Raw genomic sequence first — 27,967 nt, 5'->3', positions numbered from 1 at the left:
GGGTTCCCGGGGGAGGGGGCGGGCCGCCTGGCCTGGCCTAAGGTGGGTGGGTCTCTGCGCCCCCTGCCTACTCAACTTCCCCCTCCAATTCCCAGCCTCCCTTTGATGTCCAGCAAGTGAGGACGCGCCTCGTGGGTCGCAGCGGGGAGGGAAGGGGAGATGGGAGGTGAGCACAGGGGAGGGGTCCGGGCTAAACGGGGGGCGGGGCCCGCGGGTCGATGCCCCACCCCCCGTCACAGCCTGACCGCCGGGGGAAAAGCCTCTGGGCGGAGGAGGTGCTTTCAAAACAAAGAAATGCGGCGTGGAACCCGGGGGACTGGGGTGGTGAGGAAGGCGGAGGAGGTGCGGCTGAGGCCGTCCGGCCGCCCGCTTCCCCTCCAGTCAGCCCGGAGGAGCTCCCCCCACCCCCAGCCCGAGCTGCGGTGCCGGAGAAGAGGGAGGAGGCTGCGTTAGGCGGCTGTTTTCCAGTTCACTTTTGCAGACCAAGGCGGAGAAGAAGAGCACCAGCTCCGCTGCCCCTCTTGGCTGCGGCGCATTCAGCCCCGAGCCCCGCGTGCGCTCTGTCTCGGATACCGAGCCGGCCAAAGTGTCCGGAAACGCGCAGAGCGCTCGGAACCTGTCCCGCAGCTGTGCGACGCGCGTCTAGAGCTGGCCGCTGCCGCCCCGCCCTCGCGCTCCTTCAGCCCCGCGGGCTGAGAAGCCGGCCCGCCCGCCGGCGCGGAGCTGGGGAACTTGAACTGGCCCCAGCGGCCGCTCTGCAGAGATCCCGCTCCAGGCCCGGGGGTGCTCCGCCTCGGGGTAGAGGGCACACCCGGGAAGTGGATTTAGCAAACACACCTTTGTGAGTACACACGCCACGGGCGCGCGCGCACACACCCTACGGGCGCGCGCGCACAGCCCAGCCGTCTGCAGACGGCGCGCCCGGGCCGCTCGGCGGCGGACGGTGGCTGCGAGCGCGCTCGGTGCGCACTTAGATTTGCAGCTCGCGTCCGCCCTGGGCGCCGGGCTGCGGGGAGCCCTGGCGCTCAGGAGAAATGCCGCGCTCTCTGCCGCCCTGGCGGCGCCCGAACGGCCCATCCTCCCGGGACAAGGCAGCGTGGGGGGCAGGCGAGCGGAGAGCCCAGCTTGCTGGGGCTAGGGCGCCGGTGAAGGCGAAGTGGCTAGTCCCGGCTGAACCCGAAACGCCGCGGACATTGTTCTTCGCACTCTCCAGAGCTCGGTTGAATCTGGGTCCAAAACACAGACTTAATTACCACATTAGAGGCATCCTTACTCTTTGCCCTGCTTTCTGTTTTTCCTGTAAACCCTGTCACTGATAACTGTCGCTATTGTAAAAGATAGACGTATCTCCTTTGACACTTTCGCATCTTTTAAGGTTATTGGCTGATACCCACCTGCTCGCCTCGTTGCCTGGATTTAAAGGGATAAGAGCGCTCCCGAGTTTTAAAGAAAATCGCCCACTCAGGGCCGCGGCCCCGAAGACCTCGAGCTCCAGGTCTTGGCTCTTCCCCTCTTCAGGCCTCACCGAGCCCCAGGCTGCAGGTCCCCAGGGGACCTGATGCTGGCAGACTTTCCATAGCTGCCTTACTAGTTAGGAAAATGTTGGTGACATTATGTTTTTGTATATCCATCTGGTATTTTTCTGGGCACCTCCTCAATGCTTAGGAAAAGGCCTGGGCAGAAAACTGGAAGACTATCTTTATGGGCAAAAGCGAGAGGGAAGATTTTTCCTCCAGTTCTATTTCGGGGTTTCTTAAAAAAATAAAAGTTTTTAAATTTTAAAAAAATATAGGTGATAGAAGAAAGTAAGTCAAAAAGTAAAATTTGGGTTCCATTCTGTCTTCAAACACAGTCATGATAGGACTTAGGCTTGTGTAATGTGTAGGTTACAAAAGAATTTTCATACAGGTACAGACAGAATCACTGAACTGGAAAGTTAAAGATGACAAAACTCATACCCCCAGACAGGGTAAGTGACTCATTCAGGGTCCTACGTGGTGTTAGTGGAAGAAGTTAATTCATACTGAACAGGAAAGTAGACACCTTTGGAGGTGCCTAATGTTTAGAGATCTTGATTTTGTATTGAACCAAAGAGACTGGATTTAAGGCATCATCCTACATCGGAGGGATTTCATTAAACTCTCTGTCCAAAGATGACTCTAGAGCCTCCACCTCAGCCTAACCCCATTTTCCCTCTCTGCAGTCTCTTACATTGAGACCACACCCTCCCTCTTGAACTGTCCTCCTCTCTGGTTTCCCTGACACTCTCCTGTCCCTTCAGTGTCTCCAACTCATCTTTCTTTGCCTTACCGTGGGGTTTCTCTTCCTCCCAACTGTTTAAGGTACACCCTGCCCTATAGACTATGAGGGTCCTCGTCTCCATTTTTAGTGGCCCACCCCTTGGAGAGTTTCCACTGTTCCCAACTCCCAACCATGGTCTCTGCTTCAGCTCACTCATTTCTTCCTGGTGGCCAGCTCCCTTTTCCATTGCCACCTCAAACCCAAAGTACCACATTTCCCTGGAAACCAGACTCTCTTCCTTCCCCTAGATTGTTATTACTGTTGCCACCTGTTCATAGGCCCCCAAGATTTTTTCCTCTTTGCGTTTGCCTGCAACTCCCATATAGGTTTACTTGCTGCATTATCTATCCCAGCCCCTCTCGCTCAGTCAATTATTCCTCCTCTTCACTCTGCACAGCCTCCTCACTGGTGTGTCTGTATAACCTTTCCTCCTGCAAATCCTCCTCCACCCAGCTGCTGTGCTTCCTAAAGTATAATTCTGATGGTGTCACCCTCCTGCTCAAGTCCCTTTAAATGACTCCCTGCCACCTACTAGGAAAAGTCCAAATTCAGATATGATCTTGACCAAACGCAACTTTCCAGCCTAATCTTCCACTAAAATGTAGCAGACCTTCCAGTTCCCCAACAGGAATTTTGTTAGGTCCCATCAGGACCTCTCCCAGCTCCCCAGATGTCATCCCAACTTTCCCACTCTGCACATTTGCTCCAGATGTTCCTGTGGCCTGTAAGAGAGACACTGTCTCTTCCCTTTTAACTTGTCAAATTCCTACCCTTCCTTCAGGACTGGCTCCAATGCCGCTTCCTCTGGGAAAAGCCACCTGGATATGTGATCTCTCTCTCCTGGAGCCACTGTAACGCTTTGGATCTTTCTCGTTACACTTATACCATTCTGCCGAGTGTCACAGCTATGTTTACACCTGCTCAAGCCATTCATCTTGTCTCTCTTCCCTGGTTAGAAATTCTCTGAGGGTTGAGATTATGCCTTAGCCATCTCTGTAATCCCAGGTGCCCAGCACTGCACTGCAAGCCTTCTGTCTCCCCAGAGGTCAGCTACCCTCATGAGTCAAGGAAGAAGTGACAATATGTCATCTTTGGCTGGTACTGTGCCACTCTCATTTTTGAGGTATTTACAGTGGTTTTTTTTTTCTGGTGTTCATAGAAATCGTTACTAAATTACTTATAATTGCCCTTTTCAAACAACCCTCTACTGTAGGGACCACATAAGGGCTAGAGGCCTCTGGTTATGCTTCAATGTTTACCATTAGGCAATGGTAGGAAATGAAAGTACAAAAAGTTTACAGCTTCCCAAATGCAGTGACTCATCATATCAAATCACACCACACCACATCGGCCGGTGTGGTCAGGAGCTAGGCTCTTAGGCAGACTTCATAAACAGGACTCCCAGTAGCTAAACTCATAGCCACAAGGAGGAGAGACACCCTCTCCCCCAGCACCTTACCAATCACCTGGCCTGTTGCAGTTGGATGCATCAATAGATGGATAGCTAAGGAATTTATTTGAAAGGAGCAGTGGAGTCCTGTCTACACATCTGTCATGGCATCTCTACCTGTCTTTAAGAATGAAAATTTGAATTAAATTCAATAGAGATGTATCAAATTCCTGGAGCACTGGTTTTCCAAGAGATCCTTAGAGTGCTCCAGAGCACTGCACACAGTTTTGGAGCTGGGAACCAGAAACTGACACTCACTTACTCCCCATGTGAGTCTTCTTTACAGTCAAGTTTGAAAACTACCCTTTGGTGGCAAGAACTTCACACAGCCCTAGCACTTAGGAGGAGGCCTGCAGAAGAAAAAAATGGCTTTGCCTGATCATTATTGCCAGTCATCTCAGCTAATTAAAAGAATAATTTTCCATTAATAGGAAGATTCCAAGATGTGAGAATTAGATTAGATCTAAGGAACTTTAAGTCATTTGAAGATGGACACAAAGTTATTCCCACTTCCATGCTTTTATATTGGGGTATACTTTTTATATTATAACCAAAGCCAATTATGTTCCCTGGGATATAAGTAAATTATTTAGAGAGAAAAAAAAGCCTAAAATAGCATAGTTAGCCTATGAATCAGGCTTATTCTCCCCTTCAGTGGAATGACAGAGAATTCTATGTGCCAAAAAAAGAGTAAAGAATGAGATAATAGAGATATTAGAGATGCCACTTATCAGGACAAAATGTCCAATAACGGGAAAGTGCCAAAAGAATCTCCCTGGTCAGTCATTTCCACCAAATAGATCCTTGGGCAAAATAAGAAGTGGGCATTAAAACCACTGCTCTATCTTTGAAGAGGAGAAAAATTTGATCCATTTCAACTTTGTTAAAATCCAGAAAATGAAACTACTGATATTTCACTATTATCATTGTTTAGAGAGTGGGTGCAGATGCAGTGCTAGGTCTTTTATAAACAGTAACTCATTTGGTCCCCAGTCCCCCTTAGCACCTCTCCCCGCCCTGCCCTGGCACAAGAAATGAATGAAGGAACTGAGGCTCAAAGAAATTCATCAAAGGTTATTCAGCTCTGTTCTGGCCTAGCAGGTATTCAAGTTCAGGCTGTCTGATGATAAAGCCAGAACTTTTCCCATTATCCAGTATTTCCCAAACTTGCCCAGATTATAAGAATAGCCCTGTGTACTTGTTTAAAATTTAGATTTCCTTTACCTCTCCCCTGGAGAGGGCTGGGGTGGGATCTGGAATCTGTGTTTTTGTTGTTGTTGTTGTTTTAATATATGCCCTGGATAATTCTTTAGAAAAGACAAGTTGGGAAACATCATAATGCATAATTCAGCGGCCACATTATCACTTACCCACAGGTTTTCTAGAATTTTCTATAAGAAAGTGTATTCAACAACTGATGAACCAACCAATCTTTTCCATCCTATGTCTAAGAGCAGTGTATTCCGTTAAGACAAAAGTCTTTAAAGTTACAATCTGGGTTTTTGAAAAATAAATCATTACATCTCAACATATACAAAAAAATCAGGTTGGCAATTTTCTTATAAATTAATTTGCTTCAAATTTTGTAATTTGGACAATAATTCCCCCCTCTAGAGGTAAAAAGTGTTTGCTTTTGTTAAATATTAGATAATCTACTCTTGTTAATTTTTAGCAAAAATATTTTAGTGTAAATATAGTCTATTCGTTCCAATCCAAAGTGCAGTGGAGAAGATCGCATCAAATGAAACCATCTCAGAACCGGAATGTTTAACAAACCTCCAACATGACTTAGAACCTAGTGATAGCCAAAAGAAATAGGAAATGCCACATTTATTTATAGCTTTTAATCCTTCCCCTTTAAAAAAAACTAACTTTTTTTAAAGTTTTTATTGGAGTACAGTTGATTTACAATTTTGTGTTAGTTTCAGGTGCACAGCAAAGTGAATCAGCTATACATATACATATAGATGTATCTACTCTCTTTTTTTTTTTTTTAGATTCTTTTCCCATATAGGCCATTACAGAGTATCCAGTAGAGTTCCCTGTGCTCTACAGCAGGTTCTTATTAGTTACCTATTTTATATGTAGTAGTATGTATATGTCAATCCCAATCTCTCAGTTTATCCCTCCCCCCCACCTCTGGTAACCATAAATTTGTTTTCTACATCCATGACTCTACTTCTGTTTTGTAAATAAGTTCATTTGTACCCTTTTTAGATTCCGCATATAAGCAATATCATATGCTATTTGTCTTTCTCTATCTGACTTACTTCACTCAGTATGATAATCTCTAGGTCCATCCATGTTGCTGCAAATGGAATGATTTTTTCCTTTTTTATGGCTGAGTAATATTCCATTGTATATATGTACCACATCTTCTTTATCCATTCCTCTGTTCATGGACATTTAGGTTGCTTCCATGTCCTAGCTACTGTAAAATAGTGCTGCAGTGAACATTGGGGTGCTTGTATCTTTTTGAATTATGGTTTTCTCCAGGTATATGCCCAGGAGTGGGACTGCTGGGTCATATGGTAGTTCTATTTTTAGTTTTTTAAGTAACCTCCATACTGTTCTCCATAGTGGCTGCACCAGTTTATATTCCCACCAACAGTGTAGGAGGGTTCCCTTTTCTCCCCACCTTCTCCAGCATTTATTGTTTGTAGATTTTTTGATGATGGCCATTCTGACCAGTGTGAAGTGATACCTCATTGTAGTTTTGATTTTCGTTTCTCTAATAATTAGTGATGTTGAGCATCTTTGCATGTGCTTTTTGGCCATCTGTATGTCTTCTTTGGAGAAATGTCTATTTAGAGCTTCTGCCCATTTTTTGATTGGGTTATTTGTAACTGTAACTTTTTAGTAAGTATTTGTTAAGCTTGTCACAAGATAGATAGACACAAGAATACTATTTAATTGAATAACGTAAAAAATATTTACTTCCACATTTATTTACCTATGTCAACTGGAAAAATAACTCCCAGTTTTAAACATTGAAAAAGTAGCACTATAGAAAAATCTTAACTTAGAAAATTAATGATTTCCTCAAAATTGCATCAATCTACCAGTTCACTCTTTGCACATATCTCTGGTAGGTGAGATGGAAGGAGAAAAACATATTGAAGACATTAAATGCTATGGTATGAACATATTCTCTAGGGAGTCAAAACGTGCTCTGACATGTATGAAGGATGTATTTGCAGAAAATAATGTCATCCCCCAAATCATTTCATAAACATACAGCATGAGCATTTTCCAAACTGATCAAACAGTATTTTATTCATTCTCATTCCCATCTGGAGGAAGTAAAGACATACAGTTCAGACAACCAAGTAACTTTTGGGGGCACCTTATGCCTAGAAAAAGATTATTTGCTTTTAAGAGACAAGCATGAAAATTAAAGTTAAAAATGTGAAAGCCAAACTTTATAACGTATTTATTAAGGACATTTTTATCACCTACAATATTCTAAATATTCAAGAACTCATTCCTTGTCAAGAATAGCATCATGACAATTCAGATACGAAAAGTGTCACTTCCAATGACTTCGTTCAAACCCAGAATTAAATATCTTGTGAAATGAAGCAGTCTCAGCAAAAGCTCGTATGTCAGATATTTTTTCAACCTGAAATCTATATTAACTAACACGTCCACAGAACTACACTACAATAAAACCATGGTTATAAGAACCTTTATAAGAACCATCTTGAATAGACATTTTCCCCAAAAAACTGAAGATTTATTTCTTAAGTACCAAAACTTTAAAAAAAATCTTAACCCTGTAGGCTAGAAATCTAATGTGATGCACTTCCTTGGCTTCTTAAGCATAGCGTCTCACTATAAACACAATGATGACCTCAAGAGCTACTAAGGCATGCAAGACAGTTTGTCCACAACTAACAACTCTAGACTTCTTTCATTCTTTCTTTCCTTTCGTCCTTCCTTCCTTTCACTTTTTATTTAGTTTTTATGTCTTTTTTCCCTCAGTTTTTTTGGTCTTCTCCTCTACAGTTGTGCTGTCCCCTGTTACTTTTAATTATTGTCATATAACCCCATTCCTCCTCCCTTTCTGAATTGTTGCTTCCCATTTGCTGTGGCTTTGGAACCCAGAAAACCCACTTGTTAGAATTGTGTGTAAAATAAAAATCAACTAAGTTCTTAATGAGGACATCCCCTATGGTTAAAATATGCACAGTCTATGTCACATTTACTTCAGCTTCTTGCAGACTTCCTGGATTCCAGGTAGGTTGCAGATAAAGGGAAGGTTATTAGATGGTCAAACTCTGGCTTCTGAGGGGTTAATACATGATGATAATTGAAATTCACGATGATGGCTCTGAGGCGCCTGTTGAATGATCGTACATAAAATAATATACCTTGAGTATGATTTAGGTTTAAAGTCTTTATAAAATTATAATCCTTTGAAGCTTGGTGGTTCACATCTGGAATTTATGACAATATCCTAACAGATTTCAGATAACCCAGAAGTTGCCATTCCCACATCACATACAAGAAGGGCCTGTCATGCCTTCCTGTTACAGCTTGAGTTCACCCTGGAATGAGGAGGGATAGAGAACAAAATCCTCAACAAGCCCGCCTGGCAAGACTCAAGGCTATGCATTAGGAATGACCTGGTTGGTGCTCACCTTTCCAGCTGGCCTTGTCCCAGGTTCATTCCCCTCACTCTCTGGGGTTCTGCCAACACAGACTGCTCCCGCCTGCTTTCGGTTCCTTGAACACTTGAGGCTCACTTCCCCCAGAGCGCCTTTGCCCCAGAGTTCCCACTGCCTGGAATGCTCTCTCTCCCCAGGCCCAGCAATCACTGCCTAGTTTCCTCCTACTCAGCTTAATCATACTTCCTTAGGAAGGCCTGGCCGCTCTGACAGGTCAGCTCTGCTTGTTACACACTCTTGTAGTTCATGTACTTCCCCTAGAAGCCCTTCTAGAATTGTAATTTTTCATTTAGTTGTGTGTAGGACAGATTACCTAGAAAATAGTAGGTGCTCAATAAGTATTTGTTCATTCCATGGAAGGGAGGGAGCAAGGGCACTTCAGCCAGACTGGCTTTCTCATTGTGGTTAACATCATGACCTGCCTGCAGAGCAGCTTCCAACATTTTACTTTCACTTGATTTCTGCCAAGGCCCATGGGTCTCTCCTTCCCTTTCAAGAAAAGAGTAAAATCTATTCAATGAACATGCAGCAGCATGCCATGAAGCTATTGCTACTACATTCTAGACATTGTGGCCTTATTCCAAGCAAAGAAATAAGAAGAAAATCTTTCCAAACAAATTTCAAAACGTTTGCCACACTGTGATACATGCTCCCTTTAACATTTGTCTTCTGTTAATTGTATTTTTCTGGTTTTTGTCTCAAGTTTTGGCAATTTCAAGTGTTCTGGTTACCATGGAAAGAGGAAACAATGATCTCTTAGAGGTTAAGGGGGAAAAATATTCGCTCCAAACTGTTACATTAAAGATTCATTATGCCCTCTCCCGGGGCTCTTGGGTTTATCCTTAAGACAAGTTCAAACTGCTGAACATGAACTATTAGCTCTAAGTGAGAACCTTTACCTTCTTTCCTCGTAAGCATCTTCATAACACTTCAGACATCTTATAAGTTCTTCCTGACACATGGGAAACTTAGGTTACGAAGAACCGTACGATACACATTGTCAATTTTATTTTTTCTTTCGTTATTTCAGAGGAAGATAAAAATTTCTTAACTTTCAGAGCAAGAAATAAACATTAGATGTTGCCTCTTTTTTGTTGTTGTTCTGTATGTAGTCTTAATAGCTGTAGTCTGAATAGTTATAGTCTTAATAAGTCTTTCACAGAAAACTTGAGCAGTAATAACTGAATATTTTGAAAAATCTGGAAAAGGAAGAAGATAGTTTACTTATCTGCTGAAGAGGCAAATATCCCTACAATTTTACATCCTGTAAGAATGGTTTAATTGCTTTTAGACTTTGAACTTAGAACCTATGTGTGTATATATGGCTGTATAAGACTTGGTTTTGAACACATTATATAATATCCTGTGTTGTAATTTTCCACATCTCATGTCACCAGAAAGTTTCCAGGTTCCCTGAAGGACAGGTATGGGTGATTCTAACACTACCTCCTGCCTCATTTCTGTGTGGAAGCTGGCCTGCTGCCTCTCCCTCTCCATCTAAGGTGTCATCCTCCTGTAAAGCATCCATCTGATGGACTGCTTCCCACTGCACTTCCCCATCCCATCCCGACTACTTTTTCTTGCCTTAATTCTGGCTTTAGGAATATCCAGAGGAGGCTTCTATCTTAAAGTGTGTTTGACAGCTCATGCGGCTCAATATTTAAAAAAAAACAGCGCAATCAAAAAATGGGCAGAAGACCTAAACAGACATTTCTCCAAAGAAGACATACAGATGGCCAAGAGGCACATGAAAAGCTGCTCAACATCACTAATTATTAGAGAAATGCAAATCAAAATTACAATGAGGTATCACCTCACACCAGTTAGAATGGGCATCATCAGAAAATCTACAAACAACAAATGCTGGAGAGGGTGTGGAGAAAAGGGAACCCTCTTGCACTGTTGGTGGGAATGTAAATTAACACAGCCACTATGGAGAACAGTATGGAGGCCCCTTAAAAAACTAAAAATAGAATTACCATATGACCCAGCAATCCCACTACTGGGCATATACCCAGAGAAAACCATAATTCAAAAAGACACATACACCCCAATGTTCATTGCAGCACTATTTACAAAAGCCAGGTCATGGAAGCAACCTAAATGCCCATCGACAGACAAATGGATAAAGAAGATATGGTACATATATACAATGGAATATTACTCAGCCATAAAAAGGAACAAAATTGGGTCATTTGTAGAGACATGGATGGATCTAGAGACTGTCATACAGAGTGAAGTAAGTCAGAAAGAGAAAAACAAATACCTTATATTAACGCATGTATGTGGAACCTAGAAAAATGGTAGATGAACCGGTTTGCGGGGCAGAAATAGAGACACAGACGTAGAGAACAAACATATGGACACCAAGGGGGAAAAGTGGTGGCGGGGGCTGGTGATGGTGGGATGAACTGGGAGATTGGGATTGACATATATACACTAATATATAACTATAAATAGATAACTAATAAGAACCTGCTATATAAAAAATAAAATTTAAAAAAAAGTGTGTTTGAGCAAGGCCAAGTTTCTAAAGTTATTCCTCTCAATTTACAATTCAACCATTAGAGATTTAGTTCTTTTGGACCTTCATGAGCCCCCTTTGAAAAATATCGATATCCCCCCAAGGGCTAAGACTTGAAGCCATTATCAATGTTTAATCCCAAGGGATTAGTTAAAGTGACCGAGTGCCAATCCCTCTGCCACCTCTCATGGAAAATTAAGTTGAGGACAGGCCCTATAGGGTGGTGCTAATAAGAAGGGGGTTGCTGAATGAACTTCACTAATTTCACAATGTTACCTTGGGTTTCACACTCTTCAACGCATGGCTCTCCTTGAAGTTTCCTTTTTCTTTATTTTTTTTTTCCCACCTTGTTCCACCTTTGTTCCTCATGCCTAGGTTTATCCGTGTGTGCCAATGTCTGCATATATCCCCAGGTCTGTCTTTGTCGTGACACCGACTTGTCTAGCAGGGTAACCATAAAAAAATTAATTCAGATTCCTTGTTGGATGATTTAGGTATTTTCAGCTTCATTAACAGCTAATCACCACACAGCGGATTACTCAACCACAGTTTGAAATACGCCTTCAAGGTGGCTAGACTAACAGGAATGATGGTGTAAGGGGACTTCAGGAGGGCATCATACACACACAGCTATTATGTCTTTGTGGGAACGTGCATTTGCCTGTGAATTGTCTATGCATGTTCTTGGCAGGTCCCCTTTCTTATCCTGTTCCCAGCCCCCAGCCCACCCCACCCAGCCTCTGCCCAGGTCTGCCTACAGGTCCCTCAGTCTCAGAGCCTTCCAGAGAGAAGTGAGAGCTCATTCAGGTCCAGCAGTGTCCTGAGGAGTGTCCCAGTGTGCCCGCAGCTGAGGCAGACAGGCCAACTGTACCCCAGCAGGGTTCAGAGTCAGGCTTGGAGGTAAAAATACATAGCCAGGAAGCTTGGAAAGGTGCCACTGGGGACACAGCCAGGTATTTTGCTCCTCTGGCCCTGCCCTGAGGGCCAAATTAGCATCAGAGCCGGAAGTGTGACCCTGGAGCCAAAGTTTTATATGGGCTCTTTCTCCAACCACTGAAAAGACACTGGTAGGTATGGGGGGTGGGTTGCTGTGTGGGTTAGGTTAGTATGAGAGATGATGAGACCCTCCCACACCCCACAGACGCCAGCTCCAGTGCTGGCTTTGACCAACTAATGTCAGCTTGGCTAGAGTGGCAGCGAATCGGGGTAGGGTGCTGGGTGCAAGCCTGTGCTCCCACGTGCAGGTTCTGCTTTTGCAGGTCTGGCACAAACCACTATCTCCTCTGGCCACACAAAGTGCTCTGTGGGCAGGGCTAGCCCTGTTTGCCCTGGACGGGGACCGTTGTCAGTGGCTAGTTGGATTGGTCAGGTTTGCTCTCAACATTTGTCAATGACCATTGTCAGGTGTTGCTAGGGTTGCAGGAGAAAGGTTACACTTGATTGGCTGAGCAACTGTATTCCATAACCAATCCAAATGCTGTGCCTGTGGGAGGGGGACTCAACACGATAGAGCAGTATCAAGCACAGGCAGACACATTCCGGGTACAAACAAGGCGTCTGGAAAAATGGAATGAGGGTGTGCAGGAGTCCCATGCCCCTCGACAGCTCCAGCCATGGCGTGGTTGCTCTTCAAAATGTTACAGCCTAAGTTAAGGTCATTCCCACTGATTGGAGGATATCAAGATTTCAAAACAGGGCAGTAGCAATTGTAAGGAGGAAGTAAAACTCCTTGCTCATTGTGTTTTACAGCCTTCCTTAGTAAAACTGCTGAATTGTAATTTAAAATATTCCACCCTTTCAAATAAATTAAGTGCAGCCCTTAAAAACAGGAAATGAGAGAGGCGCGCACGTATTGTCAACTAAACATTCACAGACCTAGTACCACAAAGCGAAGTTGAAAATCAGAGAACAGTCCTATGAATTCACTATAGAAGGATGACAACAGGGGTCACCACCAAGGGAGACGTTATGCCTCTGGCAGTGAACTCTTGGGCTGAAACCTGAATGCTAATTAGGAAACAAATGAAAGACAAACATTGGCTCGAAGGGAAATTTCGATCTTGCATGATCGTAGATATTCTGAGATTCAGATAAACCTTATGGTACTAAGGGAAGTTAGAGTGTGATGGTAGCAGCAGCTGAACCCTCCCTTCAGAAGACATAACTGCCAGTCAGCCAGATGTTCCTGCAGAACTCTGGCAATACATCAAAAGCAAACAGAATTATCTTGCCTGAAAGATAAGTTAAGCTTCTGTATAGTACTGATTTTCCATTCAGTTATCAATATAATCACCAAACTTTAGCATTTTTTTAAATTTTATGGAACATCTTTTTAATTTTATTTTGGCTGCTCCAGGTCTTAGTTGCGGCACACGGGATTTTTAGTTTTGGCACGCAGACTTCTGAGTTGCGGCATGCGGACTCTTAGTTGCGTTGCGGCAGGCATGCGGGATCTAGTTCCCCGACCAGGGATCGAACCCGGGCCCCCTGCATTGGGAGCGCAGAGTCTTACCCACTGAACCACCAGGGAAGTCCCTGAACTTTACCATTTTTATTGTCAGTTTCTATTCAGTCACAAGAAAAGTTTTTTTTAGTCTTCTTCCATTCCATGCCATGCCTCTCCCTTTGCTCTCAGACCTGTTCCTTAGAAAGATGGAGCAGCCATGCAAGAATACTAAGGGAGGGAAGGAAGGAAGGGAGGGAGGAAAGAAAGAAGGAAGAGAATGAAAGAAGGTACATCAATGTATGTTTCCCATGGGTCCCATCCCCTATTATTCATTTCCCCTTTCTAACTCAGACTCTTCTGCTCATGAGGGACCCTACATTCAAGCCAAGGAGCTTGAGCTTAGTTTCAGACTGAAACAGTGTTTCAGGATTCTGCATTCTACTTTATATACATTTTGAAGTAACTCAAAATGAGAAAAAAGAATAAGCTTCCACGACTGAGTTTTGGACCATTTCACCTTCCACTTCAATTGGTGTAAAGAATATTCATGAGGAGAAAATGAATGTGAGGAGGATTGGCAACAGGACTGCTTTACAGAAAGTACAGCTTCACAAGCCTTTCCACCAAGCTCCTCACTTAACTCTACCCACACAGACCAGTGGGACCCACCTAGCTCACTCTACCCAAGATCCTCCCATGTCTTAATGGAGACACTATAATAGCAGTATCTAGCTTTTCCAAAGGGGAAGAAACTTAGTATTTTTGGTTTTTTTTTTTTTGTTGTTGTTGCTGCATGTGAGGCTAAATGCAGATATTTGTGCTGTTGGCAACATCTTAGGAAGTGATTTAACCCACTTGCATAGCCAGGCATAATTTATCATGTGGCCCTGTGACTTTAACCCTATTTGTTTCTCCCTTCTGATTATTTCAATCATGTTTGTGTATTAATGACTTAGGGCATAGCTTTATTATTCAGAGGCTCTGAAGTCCTGAATTTTTCTAATTCAGAACCTAGCTTTCTCTCATTCTGACCTTATCTGCTCTCTTCAGGAACAGATCCAGGAGACCAGAAAAACTTACCACCCACAGCTACTCTTCATAATCAAAGTCATTGGATGAAGACAGGCAGGTAAGCTGGGAAAGTTCTCCTAGATCCTGTTCTGGCCTGGCAGGCACACCCACACAGTCATCGGTGAATATTCTCCAGGGTTAGCACTGCCCAGGGCTTTGCAAATTGATGTTCTCTCTCCACAGTTTATATTTCAAGACAACTTCCAGTGAGAATCATATAGTCAGAAACCAAAATGGTAGGTTATAAAAACCTACTGGATCAGTGAAAAACAAAAATTTGACTGCTAATTTCAACCTATAATCAAACAGTAAAAGTCATCCATTTAACCTACATCCCTTTCTTTTTCTGAATCACCATCTCTAATAGAGGGGAAATTTTGTTTAATGATAAAAAGTAGAAGCAAAAGGCCTGGGATAACCCACAACTAAATAAGCAGTTGTAGAACATTAACGATCATTGGGAGAAGATGAAATCAAAAAGGGAGAGACAGGCAAGGGAGTTGACATGAAGTTTGAAAGACCACATTCAGCCTGCACCCTCAAGAAAATGTCTAAGAGAAAGTAGGCCAGAACAACAATGAAGATAGGGTGAAAACGATGTGACTTTAGTTTTCAAAATGTCATGTCCGTATTGAGTGTCCCTTTGGTCCAAACGAGAAACAAAGGGAGAAATCAAACAGCTTCACTGACAAGCAGAACAGTTGGCAAAGAGTCAGGGGTAAAATCTTGGGGAAAGACTCAGTGTGCAGCCTAAGAACAGGTGGGAAGAGTCCTTTCAGCTTCTCTGTTTCTCCAAGTCCTGCTTTTCTCATTGCCCACTATTCCCCCTTTCAGTCTGCTCTTCATTTTACCCCATGCCATCGCTCACACCTGACTCTCTCTGTGGATTTTTCTTTTCTTTTTTTTTAAAGCCTTCTGGGGAAGACTCTTCATGCATCCATGCTGTACATTCAACCCATTTAAGATGTGATTTTTCAATAACGTATGATTAATTTATAAAAAGCCACTTATGATGCCCATAAGCAGAAGGGCTGACTTGACTCCATAACAAGGCCATGACCAGGTGGTTTTATTGGTTGTGACTCTTTCCAGCCGTCAAAACAAGCTTGTTATTATAAAAAGCACAGTGGAAAGGGAGATCTAGACTTTGCTTCATTCTCTGGGATGTTCTTGAGAGTGAGTGTTGACAGATCACCAGGTTTTCCTTAATTGTTCCCAATGTGTACATAAGCGGATGTTTCTTTAGGCAAAAACAGCTATTACAATGAGCCCAGTGAAGCTCTGAATTTCCTTGAGCCTACAATAGATTTTAGGAACACCATTTATTAAGATCAATGTGCTTTGTTTAGGGCACTGAAAGCCATAACCATAAAAGAAAAAAATTGATAAAATGGACTTCGTTGAAATTAAAAATTTCTCATCAAAAGAGACCATTAAGAAAATGAATAGGCAAGCCATGGACTGGAAGAAAATATTTGTGAAACATAAACTTGACAGAGGACTGATAGCCACAATATATAGAGAACTCCTACTCAGTAATAAAGACAAAAAAATTGCTTGAATGGATGGAGGATTTGAAGACATTTCACAAAAGAAGATGTATGAATGGCAAATAAGCACATGGTGCCGTGTTCAGTGTTCTTAGTCATTAGGAAAATGGAAATTAAACCCACAATGAGATGTCACCACGTACTCACCAGGATGACAACGCTAAATGCAAGCTAGGATGCGGAGCAACTGGAACTCTCATGCATTGTTGGTGAGAATATTAAATGGAACATCTGTTTTGAAAAAGGAATAGCAGTTTCTTTAAAAACTAAACATACACCAAAGACAAATATCATATGATATCGCTTATATGCATAATCTAAAAAAAATGATACAAATGAACATACTTACAAAACAGAAACAGACTCACAGACTTAGAGAACAAACTTATGGTTACCAGGGGGGAAGGTGGAGGGGAGGGATAGATTGGGAGTTTGGGATTGACATGTACACACTGCTGTATTTAAAATAGATAACCAACAAGGACCTGCTGTATAGCACAGGGAACTCTGCTCAGTATTCTGTAACAAGCTAAATGGGAAAAGAATTTGAAAAAGAATAGATACATGTATATGTATAACTGAATCACTTTGCTGTACACCTAAAACTAACACAAAATTGTTAATCAACTATACTCCAATATAAAATAAAAATTAAAAAAAAAAAACTAAACATACATCTGTGATTTACCAGTTATGCAAGTAGGTTTTTCCCAAGGGAAATGAAAGCATATGTCTATAAAAAAGCTTGTATAAAAATGTTCCCAACAGCTTTATTCACAATAGCCAAAAACTGGATACATCCCAGGTGTCCATGAACAGATGAATGGTCGACCATACAAACTGTGGTATAGTCACACGATGGAATACTACTCAACAATACAAAGGAATGAACTACTTTCACACAGAATAACGTGACTCAATCTCATAGACAGTATGCTGAGTGAAAAAGGTCTTACTCGAAAGAGTTTATTTTATTTGATTCCATTTTTATATGAAATTCTAGAATAGGCAAAACTAATCTGTAGTGAAAAAAATCAAAACAGTGGTTGCCTCTGGGAAGGGGAGTAGGGGCAAGGATTGACAGGAAACTAGGAGGGAACTTTCTGGGGCAATGGTGACGTTCTGTGTCTTAACAGGACTTCAGGTACACAAAACTCAGAAAGTATACACTTAAGGTTTTATATTTTATTATATATAAATTTTACATCAGAAGAAAAAAGTAAATATAAAACTGAAGTTTTTAGGTGGAATTTGGTTCATGCCTGCCATTTACTTTTTTTTGGCCATGCCCTGTGGCACGCAGGATCTTAGTTTCCCCATCAGGGATCAAAGCTGTGCCCCCTGCAGTGGAGGCACAGAGTCTTAACAACTGGGCTGCCAGGGAACTCCCTGCCATTTACTCTTTTTTTTTTTTTTTGGCTACATTGGGTCTTCGTTGCTGCGTGTGGGCTTTCTCTAGTTGCGGCGAGCAAAGTCTACTCCACATTGTGGTGCACGGGCTTCTCCTTGCGGTGGCTTCTCCTGCAGCGGAGCACAGGCTCTAGGCGCGCGGGCTCAGTAGTTGTGGTGAACAGGCTTAGTTGCTCCGCGGCATGTGGGATCTTCTCGGACCAGGACTCAAACCTGTGTCCCCTGCATTGGCAAGCGGATTCCCAACCGCTGTGCCACCAGGGAAGCCCCCATTTACTTTCAAAGGCATGAGGAAGATAAGAAGGATTAATGGAGGAGGGATGTACAGATATGCAATAAAGCAAGGTAGTACAATGTTAATGGTAGACTCTACAATTAAATGGTGGGTATACGGGTATTCACTGTAAAATGCTGTGTAAAATCTTGTGTATATTTGGAAACACTCACAGTAAAGTGTTGGGGGAAGAAAATGAATGTGCTAGCCTTACTCATGGACCCTCTTCAGTTGTTTGTTAGATCTAAATACTCCATCTTTTAATATTCATATTAGATTATAAATACAGAAGATGAAGCCTTGGGTTTGTAAGAATCTCACATCTGACTTCTTTTTCTTTTTAAATCTAGTCTTTCATACCTTTTATTGTAGCAGACAAAAGAAGCCAGGAAATGGTTATTATGAGAGGAAGGGAGGGAGAGAGACCTGTGACCCTAAAAAGAAAACCACACACAAAAAAACCTCCTACTGTAAAATGTTGAGTATCAAGAGCCGGCAAGCGCTTCAGAGTTGTAGAATCAAGAAGTTAATGAAAGCACCAAGACTGCATCCTCAGAACCACTGGGGAATGATAATTACAGACAACGGTATTTCTGGAGCAGACACATAACCTTGATTCCCAGGATAGCCCCTAAAGCACTCTAATAGTATGCTATTTGAGGAAGGTTTTTCCACCTTTAATAACAGGGAAATGTTAGAAGGAAAGAAATGCCTTATTTAGCCACTAGGGTGTCATTATTGAGCCCCAGTTGAAGGCCCCTTTAAAAGCATCCATATGGTAAAAGAATATGTTTCCCCACGAAATCAAAACTGAGTACATCTGAGACTTCTGAACATCTTTTTTCTTGGATCTTAAAATGGATTTGTGCATGTTTGTGAAAAAAAGTTTTATGATGTGCTATCTTCCAAAGTGAATGGTTATTTATAATTCATAAAAGACCTGAGCACAGGAAAATTCTTCCCTTTTATTAGCCCTGTAAAGTTAGACCAGCTGATCTTTTAGTACGTATTACAGACACCAAATTCTCCGTATGGTTGAAGTTTCTCTCCTCAAACTAAATGCAAAGAGGCACTGCTACTGAAGCTATTCTTCAAAAGCTGGTGGGGTCCGTGTCTCTTTTGATTAAATGTTAAATAAACAAAAAAATCATTCTCAGAGCCAGTCTCTACAGACACAGAAGGGAGCATACTTGGAATGCTAAACATGCTTTCTAAATCTTGCAGAGCCTCTGTAAAATACAACGGCATATTTTTAAATGGATTTTCTTTTGTTTCCAACATTTAAGCATCGTCTTCGGACACAGTTGCCACATCGTTTCCTTTCAGCCGCTGCTGGCTGCTTGTGGGTCACAGTACAGGTTCATGAGCAGAAGTGACTTGGGTCAAGGAGTATGGGCACCAGGGATTTGGACCCATTACAGGGAGTCCTGGTGCCAAAGGCTCCCACCCAGCTGCACCTGCACATCCCCGACATGATATCACAGAAAGTTACTTCCTTCAAAGAATCCAGCTTCCTCAGCTCACCCTACCAGGGTCACGTCCACCTCGATTAGTGGCGTGCCTCGGACCCACATAAGAGAGTTTCACGGAATTTTTAGAGATCTAAGTTCAATCTGAAAATAACACATGGTTTTGTTTTCTTTGAAGTTCCCTGCCCTCTAATATTCCAGACGAGCCTTTTAAGCTCTGGTATAGAACTATCTGGAGATAGAAACTCTTTCTGTGTCCTGACTTTTAAATACCTTGACTTAAAATATAGGTTGCTAACTGTCCAACGCAAAAAGCCAACTCACTTATAGGACAGGATCCTTGGTCAGAAAGGATTACCTCACCTTGCAAGGACAAGGGATGAAGGATTCAAATGATTCTTGAGCAACTTTTTTACCACCTTATGCTGCCTGACTCAGAAGAGAAGGATGAGGAGATCTCAGCCTCTTGATGATACACCAGCTGCACTGTGTAGTACCAGCAGTGGGAATGGAAAAGGCAATATTTATTCTGAGGGCCCTGACAACATCATCATTAAGTCATTCGTCCACTCCTAAGTGGTTTGCGTCTTCCAAGATCCAGAGAGGGAGGCCCATGAGCTGTAATTCTAGGCATTTTTTCCCCTTTCTACCCACACTCTTATTCAACATGTCTAAGCACTGTTTGGAAAAACTAGATAGCTGACAAAACCAAATATGCAATATGCTATCATATGTTTTAGTTTAACACTTTCAGAATTTATTTCCCTATCACATAAATGAAATCTTTCAAGTTCTTCTTCCTCATCATCCACCACCCAAAACACTAAATCATTACATAACAGAACTGTTAATCAATTATCTACTGTGTCATATCCCTCCCTCCCTCCCTCCATCCACCCAACCATCCACGCTCCAAGTATTCCTTGAGAATTTACCATGTGCCAGTCCCTATGGTGGAGATATAGACATGAGTAATTTATAACCTTGCCCTTCAGGAGCTTCCAGTCATACAGAAGATGCTCACCTCTATGTCTCCCAAGCCTTCAATGAACAGTTAACTTTCTGCTGTTACTTCATCACAGCAAGAAAACAGGAGCTCTTCCTCTGCCCAGATAATACTCCTACGTTCATGAACTTTGTCCACCGCGTTTTCTCTGATCACCACCCTATCCTCTGAAACCTGGTACACAGTCAGTCATGAGAGAAACTAACTAAATTTACTACTGGAGCAAATTTCAGGACATAGCTTGGATAAGACACAGGATAAGGTCAAATTCTCACTTTGCAATTTTAACATTTAAATAGCCACTGCCAAATACAGTATATTTCATTTCCTCTCTCCTTTCTAGGGCACTGACCCCCTCCTTCAGAACTAGACCTTTGGGGTTTCAATTCATCTGGCTAATTCACTCCAATCTACCCTTCAGTCCAATCATCTTTCTGGTTTCCAGAGATAAGTCATGGGATCCTTCCTTTTGGGAGGCCCTAAGTGTAGCTTCCTTACCCATCATTCAACGAGCTGTGTCCTTTGAAATACTGTTGTGCTTTTTTTTGAGGGGGAGGGGAACTGAATTGGAAAGAAACCTGGGTTGGGGAGAGGATGCCAAGAAAGCACCCAAGGCTTCCCTTTATGCTGCATCCAGCCTCTGACCGACTCAAGGGTTTGTTTATGACATTTCATAAGCAGACCTAACAAGCTCCTTTGGCAATATTCTTTGAAGAAGTTTCCATCCCCCAGGACAAGGCCAGAGCTCCCCGGTCTGCCTGCCATAGCTCACCAAGACTGGGTTCCAGGTGTGCAGATGCGTTACAGTTGCGTCAAGATGTGGACCCTCTCAGCCCAAGAGGCTGCCAGCCTGGGTCAGAGGTAGCCAGGGCAGCCACTCGTGAAGGGCCGGGCTGATAAGAGTTCTGGAGAGGTGACCAAACTCGGCGCCCCCTGTTTGTCTAGGGGCCAGGAATTGGGGTCTGCCATCAGTTCCATGCTGGCACTTGGTACAGAGGCCGGCTCCAGTCCTGGAGTTATCTCCTTATCCTCAAAACCCCCCAACCTTCCAGGCTAGGTTCTCCGTCACCCTTCACTCCTCTTTGCCCTGAACCAACGGTGACCACGTCTGGCTGCTCTTCTGCCTGGTGTTTAGGATCAGCCCTTTGGGAACCACTAGCCTGGGCTTTCCCAGCTTCTTCACCCTCAGTCCCCTTAGCGCAGCAGGTTCAACAGAATATAATGCCAGCCACTTATGTAATTTAAAATTTCCTACTAGCTACCTTTTTTTAAAGTTTAAACAGGTAAAAAAAAAATTTTTGCATCCAAATTTGTTAATTTAAAACAGCTTTATCGAGATAAAATTCACATACCATACAATTACACATTTAAAGTGTACAACTGAGTATATTCACAGAGCTGTACAACCAGTGCCACGATCAATTTTAGAACATTTTCATCGCCGCTTAAAGAAATTCCATACCCATCGGCACTCACTTCCCATTTCCCTCCAAAACCCCCAGCCCTAAGCAGCCAACCATCTACCTTCTGTCTCTGTTGCTTTGCCTCTTGGCCATCTCATATAAGTGGAATGGTACAACGTGTGGCCTTTGTGTCTGACTTCTTTCACTTAGCATTGTGTTGCAAGCTTTCCTCATGTTGTAGCATTCCCTTTAATCATTTACTTGATTTAGTTCAATCTATCCAAAATATCATTTCAACATGTAGTCCATCTTAAAGATGATAAAGGATGCACTTTGCATTCTTTTTTTTTCACACTAATTCTTTGAGCTCTGGTGCGTATTTAACACTCAGAGCACGTCTCAGTCAGACCAGCCACACTGCAAGTGCTCAATACCCACATGTGGCTACTGGCCACTGTGCTGGAAAGCACAGCCCTAGCCAGAGTCCTTTCCATTACTCTTTAAAGGCAACAGCCTTCTCTGTTCACCACCATACTCCTGCATACCCTCTCTACCCCATCAGTACCTACACCGTGGTTCACAGGTGGCTTTAGGATTTTAAGGCCAGCACCATGCTTCTCTTCCCCAGTAGAGAGCCCCGAGCTTGTGTTTCCATCTGGGCAGTGGCCGCTCAGGTCAGAGCCTGCACACAGATAACTGGAGCCCATGCTGCCTGGTCACCTTCCTTGCCCAGGTGCCACAGCTGGATGATATATCTAGCTAAAGGGAAACTTTCTGCTTTGAGAAACTTAACAAAAGAAACTTTATTCTTACTTTTTAGAAGCAGGTCTGTCATTTCTTAATTTTCTCCCTGGTACATTTTCCAGCCATTGTTTTGCTAACAATTGCTCTAAGCTCACTGGTGGTGGTAGATGTGGGAAATTGCTACAAGCTTCCTCACAGCTTTATCCTCCTTCTGTCAGCCATTTCCTCAAGAAAATGGACGTTTAATCAGTATGGGGCTGCATCTTGTAAGTCTAGCTCATCAGCTATCACCTCCTTCTGGGCTCGAGAGAAGAAACAGAAGCCTACAGCACTGCCACCAACTGCCCAGGATGCAGGGATTTCAACAGGAAACGGGACCTTTATAAATGAAGCACATTATGTATCTCAGTGTGGGTATGTCTATATGGTCATATGTAAGTTACTTCTAAACACCTGTAATTCTTAAGATGGGCACACGGCAATGTTTGTGAAATTGCCTTTTTGAAGGAAAAGCTTTCAAAATTGGGGTTATTTAGTCCACAATATGGAAAATTGAGGGCGGGTTTCATATGTGCAAATTTAACAGAGACATAGAACAACAATATCAGCATCTTCCGTGTTTTTCCTCAGGGTAAGAAGAGAGAAAATAAGCTGCAGGTGCTGGAGAAGGGACTGAGGTTCACCTTAGAAAGAACATCGTGTCAATAACATCGAAGCTCTGGAGAATCTCATGGAAGGAGCTTCAGGGTTTTGGTCAACATTCACTCTACCAACATTTACTGAGGACCTTCTGGACCTTTCTTGGTTTGTGTCTAATTCAGTCACAGAGCTAAATCGGGAAGATTTCACTCAAATGTTTCTCTGGAGGGTTTCCCTAACGTGAAGTATTGCTATCTCTTTTTTTTCCCAATTTTTCTTCTCATTCTCTGCCACCTATGAAGGTTCACAGGGCCCAGTCCTGGACCCTGCAAAAAAAAAAGCTTTAAAAATCAAGAATGATTCTAAAAGGACATCTGACCCACCGCACCAGTCAAGATTTCAGCCTCTTGATCAAACAGCCACTCATAAGGCAATGGCGTGCTGAGAAAAGCAGACAGTAATGGTAGCCAGTTCAGAGGTGTGAGGACGTGCTGTGAACTGGTTTATGTTACCTACCTCCTTTTACTCAACAGAAACTTTCTTCTCTACAGAAAATGGCAATACCACTACCATTCTAGGATTCCTCGTATTAGGCCTCACCCAACAACTGCTTGGCTGTCTATCCAGCATAGTTAAAACAGTCAGTGCCCCAGGGAATGTCATAACATTTCACTGTATTCAGTGACGCCCTATTTCGTGAATTGCAGAGAACCTGGTCTTCTGCACACCTGGCTATGAATCACTGACTCAGTGACCTCCATTTGGGATCTGATTTCCTGAGGTAGTTAATTTAGCCTTCATGAGATGGAGGGACTGAACCTTTCTTAGGGATGCATGCCTAATTTCACATAACTGTGAAGTTACTTCAGTTGTTTACATGGCAATCTTGTGTGATCTAAGCAACTCTATTGCTGTCATTTTAAGACCGTTTGAAACGTCTTAATAGTCCCATTTTTTTTCTTTTCCTCTTGCTCATTTCCAAATGGAAGGAATTCTTATGAGGTAATAGGGTGGTGGGGAGAAACCCAGTTTGCTTTAGCTCCTTCTAATTATTCCATGTTATGCTTGAGTGGGTTATTTGCATCCAATCTCTATTTGGTAACATCAGTGGGCTATGTTTGCATAACTAGATCGAATTATAAAAGGATTTCCATTTTGAATGGTTAACTCTCACAAAAAGAAAGAAAGAAAAAGAAAGAAAGAAAAGAAAGAAGGAAAAAGAAAGGGAAAAAGAAAGAAAGAAAGAGAGAGAGAGAAAGAAAGAGAAAGAAAGAAAGAAAGAGAGAAAGAAAGAAAGAGAAAGAGAGAAAAAGAGAGAAAGAAAGAAAGAGAAAGAAAGAAAGAAAGAAGGAAAGAAAGAAAGAAGGAAAGAAAGAAAAGAAAGAAAGGAAGGAAGGAAGAAAGGAAAGAAGGGACCATATCCTAAGCTAGAGACAGCAGCCTTGGGAAACCTGTATTGGAGGAAAAAAAGAATCTCTTAAAGTTCATCACAAAGACTTTCTGGTTTCAATTTCCTCTCTTCTTTTGAAATAAGATCCAGTACCCCAGCCCTCCACCTAGAGTAAAGTAGCTGGGACTTGGCAGGAAGTGGTGTGGCAGACCACCCAAGAATTAGGGGTATCTGATGTGGAAGGGAAAAGTTAAATGAAAATCTGAAAATGATGTCAAGTAGATGAGAATGAATCATCAATACTGAGCTCCCGTTTCTCTCCAGTGAAGATCCCTGTGCTAGATCGTCCAGTTAATCATCCAGCCAGGAAGGGCTGGGCTAAGTCACTTTCCAGGCCATACCTCAGCCTCCAGGCAGTGTAATCCTAACCCTTTCGAAAGACCTCCAACGCATTCAAGTTCCTGAGAAACGTTCCTGTTCTATAAACTCCTCAGGCTGTCTTCTGTCAACACACCTCTTTTCCTTTTACTCACACACATTTCCTTATCACCATCTGATGTGTTTTGTCCCTTCCAATAAACTGTGAAGTTCTTGAAGCCCAACAAGAGCTCTTGCGCCACCTGACTGTCCCCCCTCCACCTCCCAGCCAATACCTGGACAGAGGGGTAACTTACTTGGTCTATTATCACTCTGGATCAAAGTTCTCTTTTTTAGATTGCAAGATTCAGGAGCGCAGGACCTCAATTAGTGAAAAGTGCAAGTGACTTCCTGCCAGAGTCAGCTTCTACTGGTAGACATCTGAAGCAACCACACCTGGGGTGTGACTGGAAGGGTTTTCAAAACCTCCTTCCACCCTCACCTTCTGAAATTCCACCAAGAGACACCTTTTCACTTAAGGTTTTGATCTTTGTTAAAATACAGATTCCCCCGGGAGCAGTAACTTGATAAGTTATCTGTGATTTAGAGTAGATAAAGGAACTTACTGAACCTGGAGAGAGGAGAGGAGACAGCAGTGGAGGGGAAGTTTGGGTGTCAATTGGCCCCATTCACACCAAAATATTTCAATAATGTGTGATGGTGGTGTTGATATGAAGAATCATTCTCCTTCAAAAGGCCCAGCCCCCAACACCTTATGTATTGACTGAAGTATGAATAAGGATGGGGACATTTAGTGAATGCTTTCTATGTGCTAGACAGCACTCTAAACACTTAAATAGTAACTTGTTACACCTCACAACTCCCCGAAGTTGGCCCTGTTATCCGTTTTACAGATGATGAAACTGAGGAAGACAGGGTCCCAAAGTCAAACAGACAGAAGGTGGCAGACCCAGGAAACGAGTAAGAATGATTGACACTTTTAAATGTCCAAGCTTGCCTTTCTCATCCCTTTCCCATGTTGACCGCCACCCCTCCCCGATTTTCATCCTCCTCCCACCCTTGTCCGTAGATTTGCCTGAGATAACCCAAATGAATCCTCAATGTGGGAAACAAACAGGCATCTAAGAAAACAGAAACAGCGATCCAGGTATGGATGAGTCCTTCCACAAAGAAGTGTTCAAAAAACGACAACCAATATGCTGTCATTGACGACACTTAAAAAAATGTACATTGTGATCCAGTGCTTTAAAAGTACCCAGGGAATTTTCTAAATTGCAATATGCCCATTTCGGGTGCTTTTTCCCCAACACTATGAGCAAAACAGAGATACTAACCATGGCAACCTCTATATCACTTGATACACGTAAAAGGAGCAAAGGCTTCCCGAGAGAGGGGGCCCTGCATCTGTGTGTGCATATGCTATTTCTAAGACGTGTATAAACTGAAACACACACAGGACTCACCCAACAACTTCTTTTCCTTGAGGAGGATGAGTTGAGAAAGTTCATCTTGTGCATCAGACTAGAGAAGATAGACTCCTTATTCATCTTCAGATTGGAAAAATAAAATACGTGTTGGCTCCCTGGAGTTGGAGGTGATAGCCCAATAATTAGAAGGAGACCAAACAAGAGGAAAAAGGCAGATAAACAGCAGAGTGGCAGTGGGACGGCAGCATGTTCTGCTCCCGATAGGCATTCATGTTTGCAGGGTTTCGTTCAGTGGAAGGGCATGGGATTGGAAAGTGGAGTGCTCTGAGGATGCCCTCACAGTGCAGCTCACGGAGTAACACGACTGGGACACCTATGCCCCTGCTTACCTCTGAGAAGGAACTCCAGGGACAACCCTGCCACCAATGGAAGCCAGATCTTCAGCAGGTGTGGCAAAGCTGAGATTTGCCTATGAGGGCAGCACTACTCCAAGGTGCGGCTGGGTTCTTCCTGGGAATTGCTCTTTCCCAGTCAGCATCAGAAATCAGCAGCAGAGTAATGATTAGAGAAATGCAAATCAAAACTACAATGAGGTATCACCTCACGCCAGTCAGAATGGCCATCATTAAAAAGTCTACAAACAATAAATGCTGGAGAGGGTGTGGAGAAAAGGGAACCCTCCTACACTGTTGGTGGGAATGTAAATTGGTACAAACCACTATGGAGAACAGTTTGGAGGTTCCTTAAAAAACTAAAACTAGAGCTACCATATGTCCCAGCAATCCCACTCCTGGGTATATATCTGGAGAAAACCATAATTCAAAAAGATACATGTACCCCAATGTTCACTGCAGCCCTGTTTACAATTGCCAAGACATGGAAGCAACCTAAATGTCCATCAACAGAGGAATGGATAAAGAAGATGTGGTACATATATACAATGGAATATTACTCAGCCACAAAAAAGAACAAAGTAATGCCATTTGCAGCAACATGGATGGACCTAGAGATTATCATACTGAGTGAAGTAAGTGAGACAGAGAAAGACAAATATCATATGACATCACTTATATGTAGAATCTAAAAAAATGATACAAATGAACTTATTTACAAAATAGAAACAGACTCACAGACTTCAAAAACAAACTTCTGGTTACCAAAGGGAAAAGGTTGGTGGGGGGATAAATTCGGAGTTTGGGGTTAACATATGCACACTATGATATATAAAATAGATAACCAACAAGGACCTACTGTAGAGCACAGGGAACTCTACCCAATAATCTGTAATAAACTATATGGGAAAAGAATCTGAAAAAGAATAGATATATGTATACGTATAACTGAATCACTTTGCTGTACACCTGAAACTAACACAACATTGTAAATCAAGTATACTCCAATATAAAATAAAAATTAAATTAGAAAAAAAATCATCAGCAGAGGCTTTCACCCTAAGCTCCACAACCTTCCTTGTGAGCCTGAGGTGTTCTTACATGTTGTGTGACTTTAAAAGATTTTAATGATCTTCACAAAGTTCATATTAAGGAAACAGCTCTTTGAAGCACATCTCTTAACCCTTCAAAACTTGTCTTTACAATTCGGGGGTTTGGACTGATTAATTTTTATGACAAACCATGTAAAGAATTTCCAAAATTTATTCTTTCCTTTCATTATTATCACTGGAGGCCACACTATATGTTCTTGTACATAGGTAGTGTATGGTCAACTTGTTGAGACTTTTGGAGGCTTATAATTACCAATAAAGCACTGGTAACTACTGTGCTTTACTCTTGTGCTAGTAAAAGACTAGTAGTA

The 27,967-nt window shown here is 42.6% G+C and overlaps 2 protein-coding genes across 7 annotated transcripts in view; one reads left to right on the top strand and one right to left on the bottom strand.

The window, feature by feature from the left end:
- The first annotated feature begins 22 nt into the window (after window positions 1–22).
- Window positions 23–27,930, top strand: LOC109549114 (uncharacterized). 6 transcript variants are annotated; one of them, XM_019930000.3, is made up of 3 exons: window positions 153–841; window positions 14,442–14,520; window positions 22,949–22,999. In XM_019930000.3, exons 1-2 carry the CDS (start codon window positions 219–221, stop codon window positions 14,491–14,493), a joined length of 675 nt encoding a protein of 224 aa, XP_019785559.1. In that variant the 5' UTR covers window positions 153–218; the 3' UTR covers window positions 14,494–14,520; window positions 22,949–22,999. The 6 variants fall into 6 exon arrangements, 3 of the variants coding, with proteins under 3 accessions (XP_019785559.1, XP_073658239.1, XP_073658238.1); XM_073802138.1 differs by lacking the exon at window positions 22,949–22,999 and adding an exon at window positions 15,812–15,829; XR_012330699.1 differs by lacking the exons at window positions 153–841; window positions 14,442–14,520 and adding exons at window positions 22,276–22,732; window positions 23,260–27,930 and having other exon boundaries at window positions 22,949–23,122.
- The window catches only part of NDUFAF2 (NADH:ubiquinone oxidoreductase complex assembly factor 2), a 342,196-nt gene continuing 321,226 nt past the window's right edge, over window positions 6,998–27,967 (bottom strand). The window contains exons 9-10 of the mRNA XM_073802142.1: window positions 16,160–16,243; window positions 6,998–11,386 (exon numbers count right to left, since the gene is read on the bottom strand). The gene's annotated coding sequence lies outside the window, so the exon portion shown is untranslated. The remainder of the gene's footprint in view (window positions 11,387–16,159; window positions 16,244–27,967) is intronic.

Source organism: Tursiops truncatus, chromosome 3 (genome assembly GCF_011762595.2).
Source record: "Tursiops truncatus isolate mTurTru1 chromosome 3, mTurTru1.mat.Y, whole genome shotgun sequence".
Lineage (NCBI taxonomy): Eukaryota > Metazoa > Chordata > Mammalia > Artiodactyla > Delphinidae > Tursiops > Tursiops truncatus.
Note: the sequence above shows the minus strand (reverse complement) of the source record. Positions and strands in the feature narration are given on the sequence as shown.